The 19,587-nt window shown below is 44.8% G+C and overlaps 1 protein-coding gene across 3 annotated transcripts; it reads right to left on the reverse strand.

Moving 5' to 3' along the window:
• Positions 1-2,941: 2,941 nt before the first annotated feature.
• Positions 2,942-5,962, reverse strand: LOC123151754 (moesin/ezrin/radixin homolog 1). 3 transcript variants are annotated; one of them, XM_044571412.1, is made up of 5 exons: positions 5,811-5,962; positions 4,804-4,972; positions 4,479-4,714; positions 4,154-4,298; positions 2,942-3,219 (listed from the first exon to the last, which is right to left on the reverse strand). In XM_044571412.1, exons 2-4 carry the CDS (start codon positions 4,916-4,918, stop codon positions 4,173-4,175), a joined length of 477 nt encoding a protein of 158 aa, XP_044427347.1. In that variant the 5' UTR covers positions 4,919-4,972; positions 5,811-5,962; the 3' UTR covers positions 2,942-3,219; positions 4,154-4,172. The 3 variants fall into 3 exon arrangements, with proteins under 3 accessions (XP_044427347.1, XP_044427345.1, XP_044427346.1); XM_044571410.1 differs by having other exon boundaries at positions 4,804-5,018; XM_044571411.1 differs by having other exon boundaries at positions 4,804-5,033.
• Positions 5,963-19,587: the final 13,625 nt, after the last annotated feature.

The following is a 19,587-nucleotide window of genomic DNA, read 5'->3' on the forward strand; positions in this document are numbered from 1 at the left end:
ATTGAAGAAGAGAACACATCTTAGTAAAACAATGGTCGATAACAATTCACTGTTATGCAAATAGCACATCGCAGAACAGACATAACTAATATGAAGGGTATATCCATGCAAACAAAGAGAGAAATGATTCAAGAATGGCAGCGTTTTTGGCTGTTGTCGCACTTTAAAACTAAAAGTACTATAGTACTCCCCCCGTCTCAAAATGTAAGACGTTTTTCCATACTACCAAAGTGTGAAAAAACGTCTTACATTTTGGGACGGAGGGAGTAGAATCATATATAGCATAGTTTAAAAACATTGTTTAGTTTATGAAATCTTTAATGTTTAACACTTACAGATAATACCATAATAACCCCATACAATATATTTGTCAAATACACTACTAGTACATTACAAGTATGCGCACAACATAACAAATTTTTGATCATTTTCTAAAATCTAAAACATTTTTAAAATTCATGAACATTTTATACTATTTGCAAATATTTGTTTTAAAACCGTGAACATTTTTTAACAATTTTATTGAATAGGCGAACATTTCTAGAATTGTTGAACATTGTTTTTGAAATTGGTGGGACAATTTTTGAAATTCAAGAACATTTTCTTGATTTGACAAACATTTTTTTGACATAACGAACCTTTTCTGAATCAGCAAACAATTTATGAATGAATAAACTATTTTGTAAGTCACAAACAATTTTTAAATTTTCAGATATTTTTCCATTCATGAACATTTTGTCAATTCATGAAATGTTTTTCAACTTCATTAATATTTTCAATAAACGAGGTTTAAAACAATCATGAACATTTTTCATTTCCCGAAAATTTGATTTTAAAATTTCGAACATTTGTTGAATAGGTAATTTGTTTTTACATAAAATCACAAACATTATCTGCAACAACATACATTTTATGATTTATTTTAAAATTTTATTTCATTTTTTAAATTTTCTGAATTTTATATCTCTAAATTATTTAAAGTATAACAAAAGGAAAATAAAAATAAAACTAAAACTAAAAAATGAAATATAAAAACAGGATGCCCGGACAAGGGCCGGCCCATATGGGCATGCTGAGTCTTCTCCCAGCATGCAGTGCGTAGTATAGAAGGTACCTACTGCATGTGCCGGCCATGGCAGAGAATTCCACTGTGTGAAACATTTTTTTAATCACTTATATATGGCATTGATGTGTAATATTTTGTAAATTTAGGGGTAATTTCGAAGATCTACCGCAAGAAGGAATAGCCCCATTAGTATTAGGTATAGCCCCTCTATTCGTTGATAATTAAAAAGTTTCGTGGACTTGAAGAAAACATTATGGATCAAAAAAATATTCATGAATTTGAAAAATAAAAAATAAAATAAAATGAGAAATAAAAACATGAAAATAAAATGAATAAATAAAAACCAGATAAAATAAAATGAATTAATAAAAACCAGATAAAATAAAAAAATAAGGAATTTGTTTTTGAGACAACAATAGAAAAAATGAGGGAGCCTCCTTGGAAGGTTCCCAAAACCAGTAATGGAGACAGATACATATGGGTTGGCCCAGTCAAGGAAGGGACGTTGGAGTCAGGTGACTTTTCCGCCTAAGGGGCCTCTCACCCCTGTCGACTCTCCCGGCGGCCTAGTGGGCCAGGCTGAGGATTCCATGTCGATTCCATCATGGGCCGCATCAGGCGGCCCACGGCATATACAAGAAAGATTCTAGAGAACTTGGCGTACAAGACAAGAGGCAGGAAGAAATTCGATCATGAATTTAAAAAATGTTAATCAAGCATTTAAACAAAGGTTAAAAAATTATTTGAAAAATGTTAATCAAGCATTTGAATTTTTTTTAAATGTGTTATCCATGTATTAAAAAAAATAATCAAGCATTTGAAAAATATTAAATGTGTATAGTGGGAAAAATGTTGACCATGTATTAAAAACATGTTAATCTTGTATTTGAAAAATGTAATCAAGTATTTGAAAATGTTAAAATGTATTTAGAAAAATGTTGACTATGTAGTATAAAAAATGTTAATCTTGTATCTGAAAAATGTTAATCAAGCATTTAAAATATGTTTAAATTATGTATAGAAAATTGTTGACCATGTATTAAAAAAATGTTAAACCTGTATTTGAAAAAATTTAAACGCTGTTCCTGGCGATGTGGGCGCCTCTCCTCTCAGCTTCTTCTGTTTTTTATACAACGAGCAATGTTTGGATTGGCATGGATAAATGATGAGCTGATGACAGATGAGTCGATGATGTATGAAAGTAGCTCCATCTGACTGATTCAGATGTGCAGTAACATCGGAATCGACCCCTGTTTATTTCCTTGGTTCATTTGGGTTCTTCCTCTGAATTTGTCAACTCAACGGCCTGGCTAGATGGCAGATGCAAACATGGTAAATCTAGTAATTAAGTTCAGTACCTACCATCTGACTACATTGATCAAGCAATCATGTTTATGTGCTGATATGTTCTCTGCATGTTGTCAAGGTTTCACGATACTTAGCAGTGGTTGGCAGAGGGGAATTGTATTATCGGAAATGATATCCAGCGAACGTTCGTTGGGGACGTTTTCCCAGTGAACGCGCTGGTTACAGTCCGTTTTTCCTAACGCAAATCATGGCGCAAGCGTTCGCTATAGACAGCGAAGTGGTGAACGTCATATCTTTTTTTCTCTTAAAAAAAGGCGAGCAATTTAAGCTCACTCTCAACTGATTGTGTGGTTTCCCCTCTTCTATAGTAAAAAAGCAGAGCTCCCGCTGGTTATGGAGAAAACAATCTAACACAAGAACAACATTACCACTACTTGCAAATAAAGCAACAATGCACTAGCATGTGCAGACCCTACTGTTCTTCACTCTTCAAGCATGGCATTACATGGAGAGGTATGCGATTCCAAGAAGGCGAACACTGGATTATCGAATAAGAACCGTCAAATGAAGGTTTCATCAAATTAAGTCTTAAAATATTTATGCATCCGAATTCTTAGTAGAAGCGTGAATCAAAGTGCGGATTTTTTTACACACCAAGGTTCTGAAATGAGGAGTGAAATAGATGCTAAAATATGCATGAAATGGGGATTGTAACACTATCCAACATCAGTGTCATATAGGTAGCTAACATAGTAATTTTCTTCCATGGTTGCTAGTTGCTAGTGTTTGTCATGGCCTGCTAAGTTGATGGCTTCCTTCCTCGCTTCCAACTGCTAGCACATGACCTGCGCGACAACAGAAGGTAAGTATGAGCTCGACGCGGAAACTTATGCGGCATAGGAACTCGATTCACAAGGCCAAGTTTGCCCTCTTCTTTAGATAATGGAAGAGAAAACCCTCCTGGCCTGATATATGGCGACATAAAGGTATTTAATATGAAAAGGAAATTGTGGCATACACAGAGCAAAAGGTTCAAGAGGTCAGGTCGAGGTTTAGAAGCTAACTGCTGTTCAGCTATGTAACTTCACCAGAACTGAAACTAGGATTCCTAAACCTGTACCGCCTGCTTGCATCCAAAGGTTTCTGTAATTCTTAACCATAAGTCACATTAAGATAGGCGTCATACCTGAAACCTATCAATTCTACTTCTGCTACTAATTCTTTTGATCCTTTCTCAGATAGGATCACACCAAAATGTATCTACAAATTTCACATGAGCAATTCAAGTCTAACAGGGTTCTCGTGTTGTTGCTTCAACCACCTACAAATATGTTTTCTATCTACGGTCTATATTTTTACTGTGGGAAAACAAAAATATTGACCTATTTTTGCTGAGCATATATACAGGTTGTATAGACAGAGACTATGCAGTATGTACAAAGAGAATAACAAATGGTAATTAGTAACAGCTTGGTGTTTTAAATAATTAAGGATAAGCTAATGCTCAAGCCAAAAGCGGCGATAAAACTAGTCCGATGCTCCAATCAGGAGCAAGGACTAACTTAATTAAATGTTGGCGTGCTCATATCATCTTATACTCCAGTATAATAGAATCAGCGAGATGGTTGTACTAAATTCAGAATCGCTGAAGCCATACCTGTATGTCTGTACAATGTATAAGCCACATCTATCTATATGCTCACAGCGAACTCATGGACATATAGTGTATGTAATCTGTAGGTAGATGATCAGTACAAATTCAGGGATTTATGATTAAACCTGGATCAGCTTTGCCTGATCACCTCCAAGTCACATCTTGGGTTGCATGCTGATAGGCCCTATGTTTCTTTTGGCGATGTCCAGCCGCATCGTTGCTCAACGACCCATGGAGCACCATTTGCCGCTTATGTGCAGATCTTGTTACCTGCTTACACAGAGATAACGGTAATCAAAATACGACCCAACAAGAAAACAGAATACTAAACATAAAGTTATGCCTTGATTCTGCAGAAAAAATAAGCTTAAGCGTGCAGTATAAAAAGGTTGACAAGGCTAAAATATGAATGTGGCTTCCATGGAGAAGGATATATGCATTAGGTTTTACCCTTGTGGAAGGTACAGGTTCACTCTCTTGAAGCTTCTTCCTTAAATCCTCCAGCTCTTCGCTCCTTTGAGCAAGTTGTTGTTCTGTCGCCGCAAGGTCCTTCTTTGTTGCCACATGGCCATGTTTTTCTTCCTCAAGCTCCTTATTTGCTGCCACATGTTCATGTTTTGCTTCTTCAAGTTCCTTTTTTACAGTTTCAAGTTGCTCCTCCCTTTTTGTCATCTGCTCCTTGATTACTGCGCTACCAAATGAGTTAGCATAATAGACCAGGATCCTAGTAAATTAATTTTGGAGCAGAACTTGGACTATATGAAAGATCACAAACCTTGATAGTCATGCTGTAAATTTTCCTTTTCTTCCATGACCATATTAATTACATCCTGGAAGTCCACTTTCTCATCCTTGAGCTTTTTGTTCGCTTCTACGAGTTTATCAACCATTGTCTTGATTTCCAGGTAGTCGACATTGGCATCCCTATGATAGCATATCTTTGACTGGAGCTTAAGAACCAATGCATCAACAATATCATCCATATATAACCTGGAAGTTCAGTTGCTAACAGAATATCACAAAGATAGAATAGGTCATTTCGAAAGGATAGTTCGCATAACCAGTAGCAGAGCTTGTGCCAACATTTGTGACCCTAGCTCAGTAGTTGAAACAGAGCAACTACACTCTGCTTTTGTACTAATAGACAACAGTGTCACTGATGGATCAAATTCGGACTGTCAAAGATGGTAGCAGAATGGGCATGAAACATAACAACAGAGTTTTCATTTGGACCATCCAGAATATTTCGTGTGCATGTTCATTATTGACCATTCCATGAATTTTAATTGACAAAAATGGCAAACATATGTCCTAATAACAGATTTGGGGGATTCGGACTAAATGTGTCCTTATCTAATTTACACAATATTAATGGAAATAGAGGAATCAATGTCATCTTGTGTTCACGAAATTATTATCTAAAAAAAATTGATATTCAGAAAAGTAGCCAAGGCATTAGCACTGATCCGAACAATTGCAGGGCTACAAGCTAGCATGTTGTGCCCTAGAAACAGAGCCTGCCCAAGCAAGTAATGCGACCCAACAACAATCCACATGAACAAAAACAGTCGCACAAGTATACAGCCGAAATCTAGCTGAAATAACAAGAAATGGCAGAAAGCTAAGGGCGGAAGCCCGAGCAAAGGCTCGGTCTGTTAAAAAAACAGGGGCCAATCTTTACCCTCTACCTCTAGGAACAGCTAAGGAGTGAAAGAACTAATTATCTAGAAAACAAACTGAATCAGAGGCTGGGATGGTGCAATCAGAGCAGAGGAAGCTAACCTTTCACGATGCACAAATTGACGAGACCTAGACGTGTTACTAGAGAGCTTGGAAGTCTCTTGAACGCAGGAGCAAGACGAAGAGATGCAGTCAGTCACTCACCAACCAAGGGACAGTGTTGTGAAGGCTACCATATATTTTTCAGTACTAGCTCACCTCAAGGTGTGATGGCTTCTTTTATTGAGTGAATAATAATGGTGTGAAGTACGGAGAGAGATGACAGAATGGCATGTTGGTTGGTTCTTCAAAGGAAATACTCATTCATTAAAAAAGATCTGCGTCTTTTTAACCACATTTTTATACAGTATTTGCGCTTGCAAAAATCATGTGCCATATGCAAAAATGGAGGACAGGATGAGGATTTGCAATTAATTGTGCACCAGATTATTTTTCTCATGGCATTCACACAAAAGAGAACATTTTTAAGCGAAAATTAGCAATGAACATCGTTTTACAAACCAGGATGTCTTCGTTTATTCATACCGATTTTAAATGGCAAATAAAAATTTCAACTAAGTGGAAGCCAACTAATTTGGTTTTTTTTTTCGAGAAAACTTCCGATTTATTTATCAACTGTCAAGGTAGTACAAAGAACACTAGAAGTAAAATTTATATCCAGGTCCGTAGACCACCTAGCGACGACTACAAGCACTGGAGCAAGCCGAAGGCGCGCCCCCGTCATCGCCCCTCCCTCGTCGGAGCCGGGCAAACATTGTTGTAGTAGACAGTCGGCAGGTCGTCGTGCTAAGAGCATCTCCAGCCGCTGGCCCCCCAGGAGGCGCTAAAAATCGCCCCCCGGGGACGCACCGGCGCAAAACGCACGCTGGAGGCGTGATGCCACCCAGTCGCGGCGCCCACGGGATTTTTTTGAACGGCGCAAACACGACGAGTTAATGCATATTTCGGCCACTTCAAACCAAATTCAACCAAACACGGCGCAAACACGCCCGCTCATACATATTTAAAGTATTTTACAAAAAGAAAAAACACACTACTAGGCCCGCCCGCCGTCTCGCTCGCCTCGCCGCTCCTCGCCGGCTGCCGCCCTTGCAGTTCTACATGTCGAGGAGGCTGTAGAACCGCGTGTAGTTGCCGCCGCCGTCGTCGTCATCGCCGTCCCTGCTGCAACCCTCCCCGGTTGGCGCGGCGGGTTGGACGGTCCGGCGGCGTCCTCGTCGTCGTCGCTGTCGAGGATCATGATGCCGTGCTCGTCCTCGCGCCCACGCTTGCAGGCGGCGATCTCCTCCAGGGCCCGGGTCTGCCGGGTCATCTCCGTCCGGAGGTAGTCATCGCGCGCCCACCGCAGGGCGTCCGCGTCGGAGAAGCCGCGCTGGGCTATCTCCTCGTACTCCGGGGGGAGACTGGGCTCCGGCTTGGGCGCGACGAGGACGAGGCGCCCGGAAGCGGGGGTAGAGTCGGCGATGCGGATACCGGAGCTGCGGGTGCGCCGATTGACAGGCGTGTCTTGGGGCTCCACCTTGACGGGCTTGTCCTGGGGCTCCGGCTTGACGGGGCGGAGGCAGGGAGAGCCGGTCGACCGACCGGACGAGGAGGAGGACGCCCCGGGGTCCATGCGCCTCGGCGTCCACGAGCTCCCACGGCGGCGAGAGAAGGACGTGGGGGAGGGGTACTCCAGGCTCGGCGTGTTGCCGCCCTCGATGTACTCGAGGACGGCCTCTAGCCTGCAGCCGGGCACGCCCCACCATCGGCGCCGCCCCTCGGAGTTGAGCCTGCTGGAGGGCACGGCGCCGTTGGTGGCCTCGAGTTGCTCGGCGTGACGGCGGCGGAAGTATGGCTCCCAGAGCGGGCTGTCGGGGACGTAGCGCGGTCCCTCCCTCGCCGCCCGCGGCAGAGAGGCGCGGATACGAGCGATCTCCGCACGACACACCGCCCCGGTGGGCGGTGGTGGCACTGGGACCCCGCCGGCGCTGATTCTCCACGCCCCGGGCACCCGCATGTCCGGCGGGACCGGGTACTCGGCCTCGAAGATGAGCCGAGCTTCGTCCTCGTGAAGGTGGCGGCGGCCGAAGCCGTTCGCCGCCGCGCCGTCGCCTGGGAGTCGTTCGGCCATTTCCTTGAACTGGGGCGGCGAGGGGAGAGGGAGGAAGGGGAGAGAGGGCGCGTTGGCGGTGGGAGACTCTGTGCGTGCCACCCGCGTGCTGGGGTCGGCTTATATAGGCGGAGGCGGCGCGAGCACGCGTGGCCGCCTCGTCTACGCGTGGCATGCGCGGGGACGCACGTCGTCACGCCTTCACTGCCCCGCCCGTGAGGCATCAATGGCGGAGGCTGACCGGCGCGGCAGCGCGCGGCAGTTTTGGCATTGATTCGCCATGGGAAACGAGGCGATGAGGACGACGAAGCGACGAGAAGCGAGCCGAGTCGCTGGCAAGGAGGGCCCGCGGCTCTTTCGCGCCAAAAACGATTCGCCCGGCGCCCCCGAGCGCCCCCCAGTGCACCGGGTTCGGGTTGGGTCCGCCGATACCAATTTCGGCCTGAGCTGGTTAAAATTGGGCCCTTGGGAGCGCGTCTGAACCGATTTTTTGGCGCCGGCGGCCCAAAAGTAGCCGGGGGGGCTTTGTTGGGGGCGCGGCTGGAGATGCTCTAAGGCCCCATAAGACCAGCGCATCAGAACAACAACCGCCGCCGATAAAGAGAAGCGTAGACCAGAAAGATCCAACCTCCAGACACACAAACGTAGACGAACGAAGACCGCATCCTGTCGGATCCACCAAAGACAAACGCCAACCGGATCGCACGAGATCTGTCGGAGATAAACCTCCATACGCCTTCCGACGATGCTTGAAACATCACCGGGACGATGGCTTGATGAGAAGGACCTTATTCCATTTTCAAGAAGCCGCTGCCGCCTCGTCTTCTTGAGCATGACACAAACCCTAACAAAATTCAGAAAAGCATATAAAAACGGAGCCCTCCCGCCGGCGAGGGCTAAGATCTACCATGCCTTCATGGTCCAAAGATCATAGAAGATGAGGTGGACCAGCCGCGCCGGCGAGAGGCAAGGAAACCTAGACGAGAGTTTCGCACGTCTCTCTAGCTTTCTGTGCTTTGCTCGTGTTGGGTGGCACTCATGTGTCGCTCACGAGCAAACAACACGAGAGTAACCCGTAGGTTGTCGTCATCGCTTGCATGCACCATGGTAGCAGCAGGGATGAGTGGTTCCCGGCCTGCATGACGAAGTCCCAGGGCGGCTTCTCAAGGCATGGCAGATATCAGTGACAATGAGACAAGGGATCCAGAGAGCATTGTTCTGGCGGCTCGGGTGACGGTGCATGGGATATTCCAAAAATATTCAACGTCTATCTAAAAATATGTATAAGGTGCATTAAAAAATATTCACCGTGTACATGATTTTTGTTTTCAATGTGTGTTTGGAAAATGTTTAACATGTATTCAGAAAAAGTTCAAAGTGTAAAAAAATGTCCGTACACTAAAGTGGACGGATTAAAGTAATTCATGGATTTTAAAAAATGGAAAAACAAACCAAAAATAAAAAGAAAATACAGAAACCGGGAAAATTGGAAAGACCAAACAAAATTAGAAAACAGAAAGTAGCTAGGCCCATTTTTAGAATTGAGTGGTCAAATTGAGTGTTAAAGTTAAACCTCAAAAGGGGGGTGTGCCCTCGTTTTAGAATCAGAGGGAGTACATGATAATAGTGCAACTAAGCACATAGCTCATAGTATATCTTTGAAATACCTTCATATTTATATGTAGAATTCGATTTTTTGGGAAAAGAAATTACCCCCCCCCCCCACACACACACACACCTCGCAACCGCCGCGCCCGGCTCCTCCACCCCAAGCTCTCCCTCTTCCTCCCCTCTCTGCCACCGGGCTTGGCCCGGGCGACCCTTGCGGCGACGGCCCTTGGCCATTCCCCTGTCGGTGGCGTTCTGGCGAGGGGTGGTACGGCTCCGGGGGGTGTCCATTGGCGGAGGCGGTCCAACGCGGCGACGAGGTGTCCTGGCGGCGCGCAGGGGACTTGCTGGGTGTCGCGGTGGCGCCCGCTCGGCCTAGATCTGGGCCCTTTGGGCCCATCTGGGTCTGGGCGGGCCGACAGCAGGGCGTGGTGTCTGCGTGGCTCCCAGGAGGCAGAGGAGGTGCGTCGGGCTGGTGGAGGGTAGCGGCGCTGGTGCTGTTGGTGCCACAACGCAGTGGCCGGAAAATTTGCTGGCCTGGCCGGGCCCGGGTGGCCTGGTATGCCCCGACTACCGCGTACGGCTGGCGACCACGACAGTGCTGGAGGCACATGCCTCTTGCGCGACGGCGGTGGAGGTGGTTCCATCCCGCGCGACTCCGGTGCTGCCGCCCTTGCTCCCTGACGCTGCATGTCTCTGTCCTCTTGGCCTCGTGTTGGCGTTCTCAGCGAGGCGGCGTAGATGATTTCAAGACCGTGGTGGCGCGCCCTGGCGGGTGGCAAACTGGTTGGGTGGCTCCGGATCGGGCGGGTAGTGGTGTTTGGGGTGCGTGAGAAATCACTGCCGGTTCTTCCGTCTTCGATGCGGTGACGCCTGCGGCTGCCGCCATTCCTTCCAGAAGGGTGTTTTTGTTATCTTCAACGCAACAAATTTGTGATACACACGGATCAGAAGAGCCTAGTTCATGTTGAGGAGCAGCGATTGTCGACACCGTGGCAACAAAAGGCATTCAATAAGCTCATGGGCCTCCCTTACACCACCAAATTTAAGAAAGGAGTTGAGAACAACGCACCTGATGCTTTGTCTCAAGCTACTCACACAGACCTACTACACTCCGCTTCCTCTTGTCGCCCAACATGGATGGAGGATATCATTACCAGTTATATCACTAACCCCCAAGCACAGAAACTTTTTAGCTCGCGGTGCGCCCAGACTCCAAAGGCTGTGTTGCTCTGGAATAGGGTATCCTACACTTAAGAGGGTGTTTTTGGCTTGGTGGCAGCATCGCCATGTAACATCAAATCATTGCTGCCTTTCACCACACGCCCATTGGGGGCGGCTTTTTTTATTATGGGAAACTGTCGGTCTATTCATCTTTAACCATAGCAGTACAACGAACACCAGAAATTATAAAAATTACATTCAGATTCATAGACCACGACTACAGACACTAAAGCAAGCCGAAGGCGTGCCGCCATCATCGCCACCTCGCCGGAGCCGGGCACAACTTGTAGTACTAGACAGTCGAAAAGTCGTCGTGCTAAGGTCCCATAGGACCAACGCCCCGGAACAGCAACCGCCGCCGATGAAGAGAATTTTAGATCGGAAGGATCCAACCTGAAGAGACACGAACAAAGATCGGATCCACCAAAGACAACCATCGACCAAATCTCGCAAGATCCGCTAGAGACACACCTCCACACGCCCTCCGACGATGTTAGACACACCATTGGGATGGGGGCTTGGCGGGGAGAACCTTATTCCATCTTCAAGAAACTGCCGCCGTCTCGTCTTCTTGAGCAGGACACAAACCCTAACAAAACTTGAAGAAGTACCTGAAAATGGAGGCCTCCCGCCGACAAGGGCTGGGATCCACCGCGCACGCATGCCCTAAGGCCACAGGAGACGTGGGAGATCGGCGGCACCGCCGACGGGAGGCAGAAACCACTAGTGCAGAACCGGGCAATAGCACCGGTCATAAGGCCCTTTAGTGCCGATTCGGTAACCGACACTAAATTGTGGGCACTAAAGGCCCCCCCTTTAGTACCGGTTCAGCACGAACCGGTGCTAAAGGGCAACCACGTGGCACGAGCCAGCTCCGTGGGCGCGTAGGACATTAGTACCGGTTGGTAACACCAACCGGTACTAAATGTTTGGGTGTGTTTTGGTTTTATTTTTTATTTTTACTTTAATTTTGTGTTTTTAATTTAATTTAGTGATTGTTTTACATATAATGAGTTGTTAAATCATTAGGTCAATGTACCGCAGATTAGTTTGACTGGATGCGTGGATCCTAGCTAAGTCATCAAGTATATGTCATATCCATATTATATATACTTGATCACCTAATTAAGTGATCGATGTAATATGGATATGGCATATACTTGATCACTTAGCTAGAATCCATCCAGTTGAAACTAATATGCAATTTCTTTCATAAATGATATAATAACTCATCATCATCATCATCATCATCATATTAATATAAAAACTCTTGCATCATATATATCATCACCAACAACAGTTTTCATAGCAAAGATATCATCGAGTTCAACATGGTAATGATATTATAAGCGTTCATAACACCACAAAAGCAAATCACTCTTTGAGATTAAGTTCAGGACGAAGAACACGGACATAAAAGGACAAGCACTAAGAGCATGAACTAGCTAATTAATCACTCCTACTGCTCTCTCTCAGGTAAAATAGCATAGAACATGTATAGCTTTGCTGATTCATCATATTGGAGCATGTAGATGAACCTGTCTCCTAATCGTGGGTTGCGCTTCTGATTGCTGCCCCCTAGTACTTCTCTGTGATCGTTCACAATTTTGCTTCAGTCTTTTACTATTAAGCATTCCTCGCTATTAGAAATCCCGAATGCACTAAAGTGCATTGTAGGATATCTTGGCCGTAAGCTAACAATATTCATGATACCTTTAGTCTCGATCCAATCAGGCACAACATTCATCGGGAGTCCCTGTTGAAGAACATCGTATAGTAACATACTTAGCAATGCAGTTTAGCTTAAAAAAATAATGTATGCAAAAGATGCACTGAGGAGAAATAGTAGAAATCTTACCATCTTTCCTAAATATATGTGACCGTAGTTCAGTACAAACACTATTGGTCGCACGTTTTGTGTACTAACATTTCTAAATGCAGGAAAGAAATTTGTCTTGACAGTATCAAGATCCTCAAGCCATGAAACATAATGACTTGTCTCTGTAGGGCAACGTAGCAGAAATTCAAAATTTTGTACGCATCACCAAGATCAATCTATGGAGTAATCTAGCAACGAGAGGAAGGAGAGTGCATCTACATACCCTTGTAGATCGCTAAGCGGAAGCGTTCAAGTGAACGGGGTTGATGGAGTGGTACTCGTCGTGATCCAAATCACCGATGATCCTAGTGCCGAACAGATGGCACCTCCGTGTTCAACACACGTACAGCCCGGTGACGTCTCCTACGCCTTGATCCAGCAAGGGGAGAAGGAGAGGTTGGGGAAGACTCCATCCAGCAGCAGCACGACAGCGTGGTGGTGGTGGAGGAGCGCGGGACTCCAGCAGGGCTTCGCCAAGCACTACGAGAGACGAGGAGGGAGAGGGGTAGGGCTGCGCCAACAGGGAGATTGAATCGCGTGTTGGGCTGACCCTTTGCCTCCACTATATATAGGGGGAGAGGGAGGGCTGCGCCCCCACCTAGGGTTCCCACCCCAAGGGGTGCGGCAGCCCTAGATCCCATCTAGGGTGGCGGCCACAAGGGGGAGAGGGGGAGGTGCACCTAGGGTGGGCCTTAGGGCCCATCTGCCCTAGGGTTTGCCCCCTTCCCCTATTGGAGGCGCCTTGGGCCTTGGTGGGAGGCGCCCTAGCCCACCTAGGGGCTGGTCCCTTCCCACTATTGGCCCATGTAGGCCTCCGGGGCTGGTGGCCCCACCTGGTGGACCCCCGGACCCCTCCGGTGGTCCCGGTACACTACCGGTGATGCCCGGAACACTTCCGGTGGCCAAAACCATACTTCCTATATATCAATCTTTACCCCCGGACCATTCCGGAACTCCTCGTGACGTCCGAGATCTCATCCGGGACTCCGAACAACATTCGGTAACCGCGTACATACTTTCCCTATAACCCTAGCGTCATCGAACCTTAAGTGTGTAGACCCTACGGGTTCGGGAGTCATGCAGACATGGCCGAGACAACTCTCCGGTCAATAACCAACAGCGGGATCTGGATACCCATGTTGGCTCCCACATGCTCCACGATGATCTCATCGGATGAACCACAATGTCAAGGACTTAATCAATCTCGTATACAATTCCCTTCGTCCAGCGGTACAATACTTGCCCGAGATTCGATCGTCGGTATCCCGATACCTGGTTCAATCTCGTTACCGGCAAGTCTCTTTTACTCGTTCTGTAACACATCATCCCGTGATCAACTCCTTGATCACATTGTGCACATTATGATGATGTCCTACCGAGTGGGCCCAGAGATACCTCTCCGTTTACACGGAGTGACAAATCCCAGTCTCGATTCGTGCCAACCCAACAGACACTTTCAGAAATACCTGTAGTGTACCTTTATAGCCACCCAGTTACGTTGTGACGTTTGGCACACCCAAAGCACTCCTACGGTATCCGGGAGTTGCAGAATCTCATGGTCTAAGGAAATGATACTTGACATTAGAAAAGCTTTAGCAAACAAACTACATGATCTTGTGCTAGGCTTAGGATTGGGTCTTGTCCATCACATCATTCTCCTAATGATGTGATCCCGTTATCAACGACATCCAATGTCCATGGTCAGGAAACCGTAACCATTTATTGATCAACGAGCTAGTCAACTAGAGGCTTACTAGGGACATGGTGTTGTCTATGTATCCACACATGTATCTGAGTTTCCTATCAATACAATTCTAGCATGGATAATAAACGATTATCATGAACAAGGAAATATAATAATAACCAATTTATTATTGCCTTTAGGGCATATTTCCAACAGTCTCCCACTTGCACTAGAGTCAATAATCCAGTTCACATCGATATGTGATTAACACTCAAGGTCACATCCCCATGTGACTAACACCCAAAGAGTTCTGGGTTTGATCATGTCATGCTTGTGAGAGAGGTTTCAGTCAACGGGTCTGCAACATTCAGATCCATATGTACTTCGCAAATTTCTATGTCATCTTGTAGATGCAACTACTACGCTACATTTGGAGCCATTTCAAATAACTGTTCTACTTGGAGCTATTCTAAATTGTTGCTCCATTATACGTATCCGGTATCTCTACTCAGAGCTATCCGGATAGGTGTTAAGCTTGCATCGACGTAACTCTTTACGTCGAACTCTTTATCACCTCAATAACCGAGAAACATATCCTTATTCCTCTAAGGATAATTTTGCCCGCTATCTGGTGATCTACTCCTAGATCACCTTTGTACCCTCTTGCCAGACATGTGGCAAGGCACACATCAGGTGCGGTACTCAGCATGGCATACCGTATAGAGCCTATGACAAAAGCATAGGGGACGACCTTCGTCCTTCCTCTTTCTTCTGCCATGGTCGAGCTTTAAGTCTTAACTTCATACCTTACAACTCAGGCAAGAACTCCTTCTTTGACTGATCCATCTTGAACACCTTCAAGATCATGTCAAGGTATGTGCTCATTTGAAAGTACCATTAAGCGTTTTGATCTATCCTTATAGATCTTGATGCTCAATGTTCAAGTAGCTTAATCCAGGCTTTCCATTGAAAAACACTTTCCAAATAACCCTATATGCTTTCCAGAAATTCTACATCATTTCTGATCAACAATATGTCAACAACATATACTCATCAGAAATTCTATAGTGCTCCCACTCACTTCTTTGGAAATACAAGTTTCTCATAAACTTTGTATACACCCAAAGTCTTTGATCATCTCATCAAAGCATACATTCCAACTCCGAGATGCTTACTCCAGTGCTTAGAAGGATTGCTGGAGCTTTGCATACTTGTTAGCATCTTTCAGGATTGACAAAACCTTCCGGTTGTATCACATACAACCTTTCCTCAAGAAAATCGTCGAGGAAACAATGTTTTGACATCCTATCTGCAAGATTTCATAAATAATGCAGTAACCGCTAATATAATTCCAACAGACTCTTAGCATCGCTACGAGTGAGAAAGTCTCATCGTAGTCAACTCCTTGAACTTGTCGGAAAACATCTTAACGACAAGTCGAGCTTTCTTAATGGTGATACTTACCATCATTGTCCGTCTTCCTTTTAAAATCCATATGTACCTAACAGCCTTACGACCATCAAGTAGTTCTTCCAAAGTCTACACTTTGTTTTCATATATGGATCCTCTCTCGGATTATATGGCCTCGAGCCATTTTGGAATCCAGGCCCACCATCGCTTCTCCATAGCTCGTAGGTTCATTGTTGTCTAGCAACATGACTTCCAAGACAGGATTACGTACCACTCTGAAGTGGTACGCATCCTTGTCATCCCACGAGGTTTGGTAGTGACTTGATCTGAAGTTTCATGATCACTATCATAAGCTTCCACTTCAATTGGTGTACGTGCCACAGGAACAACTCCCTGTGCCCTGCCACACACTAGTTGAAGAGACGGTTCAATAACCTCGTCAAGTCTCCACCATCCTCCCACTCAATTCTTTCGAGAGAAACTTTTCCTCGAGAAAGGACCCGATTCTAGAAACAATCCCTTATTGCTTTCGGATCTGAGACAGGAGGTATATCCAACTGTTTTGGGTGTCCTATGAAGATGCATTTATCCGCTTTGGGTTCGAGCTTATCAGCCTGAAACTTTTTCACATGAGCGTCGCAGCCCCAAACTTTTAAGAAATGACAGCTTAGGTTTCTCTAAACCATAGTTCATACGGTGTCATCTCATCGGAATTACGAGGTGCCCTATTTAATAGTGAATGTGGTTGTCTCTAATACCAAACCCATAAACTATCGTGGTAATTCAATAAGAGACATCATGGTATGCATCATATCCAATAGGGTGCAGTTATGATGTTCGGACACACCATCATACTATGGTGTTTCAGGCTGTATTAGTTGTGAAACAATTTCCACAATGTCTTAATTCTGTGCCAAACTCGTAATTCAGATATTCATCTCTATGATCATATCATAGATATTTTATCCTCTTGTCACGACGATCTTTCAACTTCACCCTGAAATTACTTGAACCTTTCAATAATTCGGACTCGTGATTCATCAAGTAAATGTACTCAACATCTACTCAAATCATCTGTGAAGTAATAACGATATCCACTACACGTCTTAGCACTCATTGGACTGCACACATCAAAATGTATTACTTCCAACAAGTTGCTTTCTAGTTCCATTTTACTAAAAACGAGGCTTTCAGTCATCTTGCCCATGTGGTATGATTTGCATGTCTCAAGTGATTCAAAATCAAGTGAGTCCAAACGGTCCATTTGCATGGAGTTTCTTCATGCATATACACCAATAGACATGGTTCGCATGTCTCAAACTTTTCAAAAACGAGTGAGCCCAAAGATCCATCAACATGGAGCTTCTTCATGTGTTTTATACTGATATGACTTACGTGGAAGTGCCACAAGTAGGTGGTACTATCATTACTATCTTATATCTTTTGGCATGAACATGTGTATCACTACGATCGAGATTCAATAAACCATTCATCTTAGGTGCAAGACCATTGAAGGTATTATTCAAATAAACAGAGTAACCATTATTCTCCTTAAATGAATAACCGTATTGCGATAGACATAATCCAATCATGTCTATGCTCAACGCAAACACCAAATAACAATTATTTAGGTTTTAATACCAATCTCGATGGTAGAGGGAGCGTACGATATTTGATCAACCTTGGAAATACTTCCAACACATATCGTCATCTCACCTTTTAGCTAGTCTTTGTTTATTCCGTAGCCTTTTGTTTCGAGTTACTAACACTTAGTAACCGAACCGGTATCTAATACCCTGGTGCTACTAGGAGTACTAGTAAAGTACACATTAACACAATGTATATCCAATATACTTCTATCGACCTTGCCAGCCTTCTTATCTACCAAGTATCTAGGGTAATTCTGCTCCAGTGGCTGTTCCCCTTATTACAGAAGCACTTAGTCTCGGGTTTGGGTTCTACCTTGGGTTTCTTCACTAGAGCAGCAGCTGATTTGCCATTTCATGAAGTATCCCTTCTTGCCCTTGCCCTTTTTGAAACTAGTGGTTTTACTATCCATCAACGATTGATGCTCCCTTTTGATTTCTACTTTCGCGGTGTCGCGAATAGCTCAAGGATCATATCTATCCCTGATATGTTATAGTTCATCACGAAGCTCTAGTAGCTTGGTGGCAGTGACTTTGGAGAACCATCACTATTTCATCTGGAAGATCAGCTCTCACTCGATTCAAGCGATTATTGTACTCAGACAATCTGAGTACAAGCTCAAGATTGAGCTTTTCTCCCTTATTATGCAGGCTAAGAAAATCGTCGGAGGTCTTATACCTCTTGACGTGGGCACGAGCCTGAAATCCCAATTTCAGTCCTTGGAACATCTCATATGTTCTGCGATGTTTCAAAAACGTCTTTGGTGCCTCAATTCTAAACCATTTAGCATTACGCACTGAACTATCATGTAGTCATCAAAACGTGTATATTAGATGTTCGCAACATCCACAGACGACGTTCGAGGTTCAGCACACTGAGCGGTGCATTAAGGACATAAGCCTTCTACTGTCTGCATAATTGCTACTATCAACTTTCAACTAATTTTTCTCTAGGAACATATCTAAACAGTAGAACTGAAGTGCGAGTTACGACATAATTTGCGAAGACCTTTTGACTATGTTCAGGATAAATAAGTTCATCTTATGAACTCCCACTCAGATAGACATCCCTCTAGTCATCTAAGTGATTACATGATCCGAGTCAACTAGGCCATGTTCGATCATCACGTGAGACGGACTAGTCAACATCGGTGAACATCTTCATGCTGATCGTATCTACCATACGACTCATGCTCGACCTTTCGGTCTCTTGTGTTCCGAGGCCATGTCTGTACATGCTAGGCTCGTCAAGTCAACCTAAGTGTTTTGCATGTGTTCCGAGGCCATGTCTGTACATGCTAGGCTCGTCAACACCCGTTGTATTCGAACGTAAGAATCTATCACACCCGATCATCACGTGGTGCTTCGAAATGACAAACTTTCGCAACGGTGCACAGTTAGGGGGAACACTTTCTTGAAATTTTAATGAGGGATCATCTTATTTACTACCGCCGTTCTAAGCAAATAAGATGTATAAACATGATAAACATCACATGCAATCAAATAGTGACATGATATGGCCATGATCACTTTGCTCCTTTTGATCTCCATCTTCGGGGCTCCATGATCATCATCGTCACCGGCATGACACCATGATCTCCATCATCGTGTCTTCATGAAGTTGTCTCGCCAACTATTACTTCTACTACTACAACTAACAGTTAGCAATAAAGTAAAGTAATTACATGGCGTTGTTCAATGACACGCAGGTCATATAATAAATAAAGACAACTCCTATGGCTCCTGCCGGTTGTCATACTCATCGACATGCAAGTCGTGATTCCTATTACAAGAACATGATCAATCTCATACATCACATATCATTCATCACATTCTTCTTGGCCATATCACATCACATAGCATACCCTGCAAAAACAAGTTAGACGTCCTCTAATTGTTGTTTGCATGTTTTACGTGGCTGCTATGGGTTTCTAGCAAGAACGTTTCTTACCTACGCAAAAATCACAACATGATATGCCAATTGATATTTACCCTTCATAAGGACCCTTTTCATCGAATCCGATCCGACTAAAGTGGGAGAGACAGACACCCGCCAGCCACCTTATGCAACTAGTGCATGTCAGTCGGTGGAACCGGTCTCACGTAAGCGTACGTGTAAGGTTGGTCCGGGCCGCTTCATCCCACGATGCTGCCGAATCAAGATAAGACTAGTAGCGGCAAGTAAATTGACAATATCGACGCCCACAACAACTTGTGTTCTACTCGCGCATAGAAACTACGCATAAACCTGGCTCATGATGCCACTGTTGGGCAAC

This window comes from Triticum aestivum, chromosome 7A (genome assembly GCF_018294505.1).
Source record: "Triticum aestivum cultivar Chinese Spring chromosome 7A, IWGSC CS RefSeq v2.1, whole genome shotgun sequence".
NCBI lineage: Eukaryota > Viridiplantae > Streptophyta > Magnoliopsida > Poales > Poaceae > Triticum > Triticum aestivum.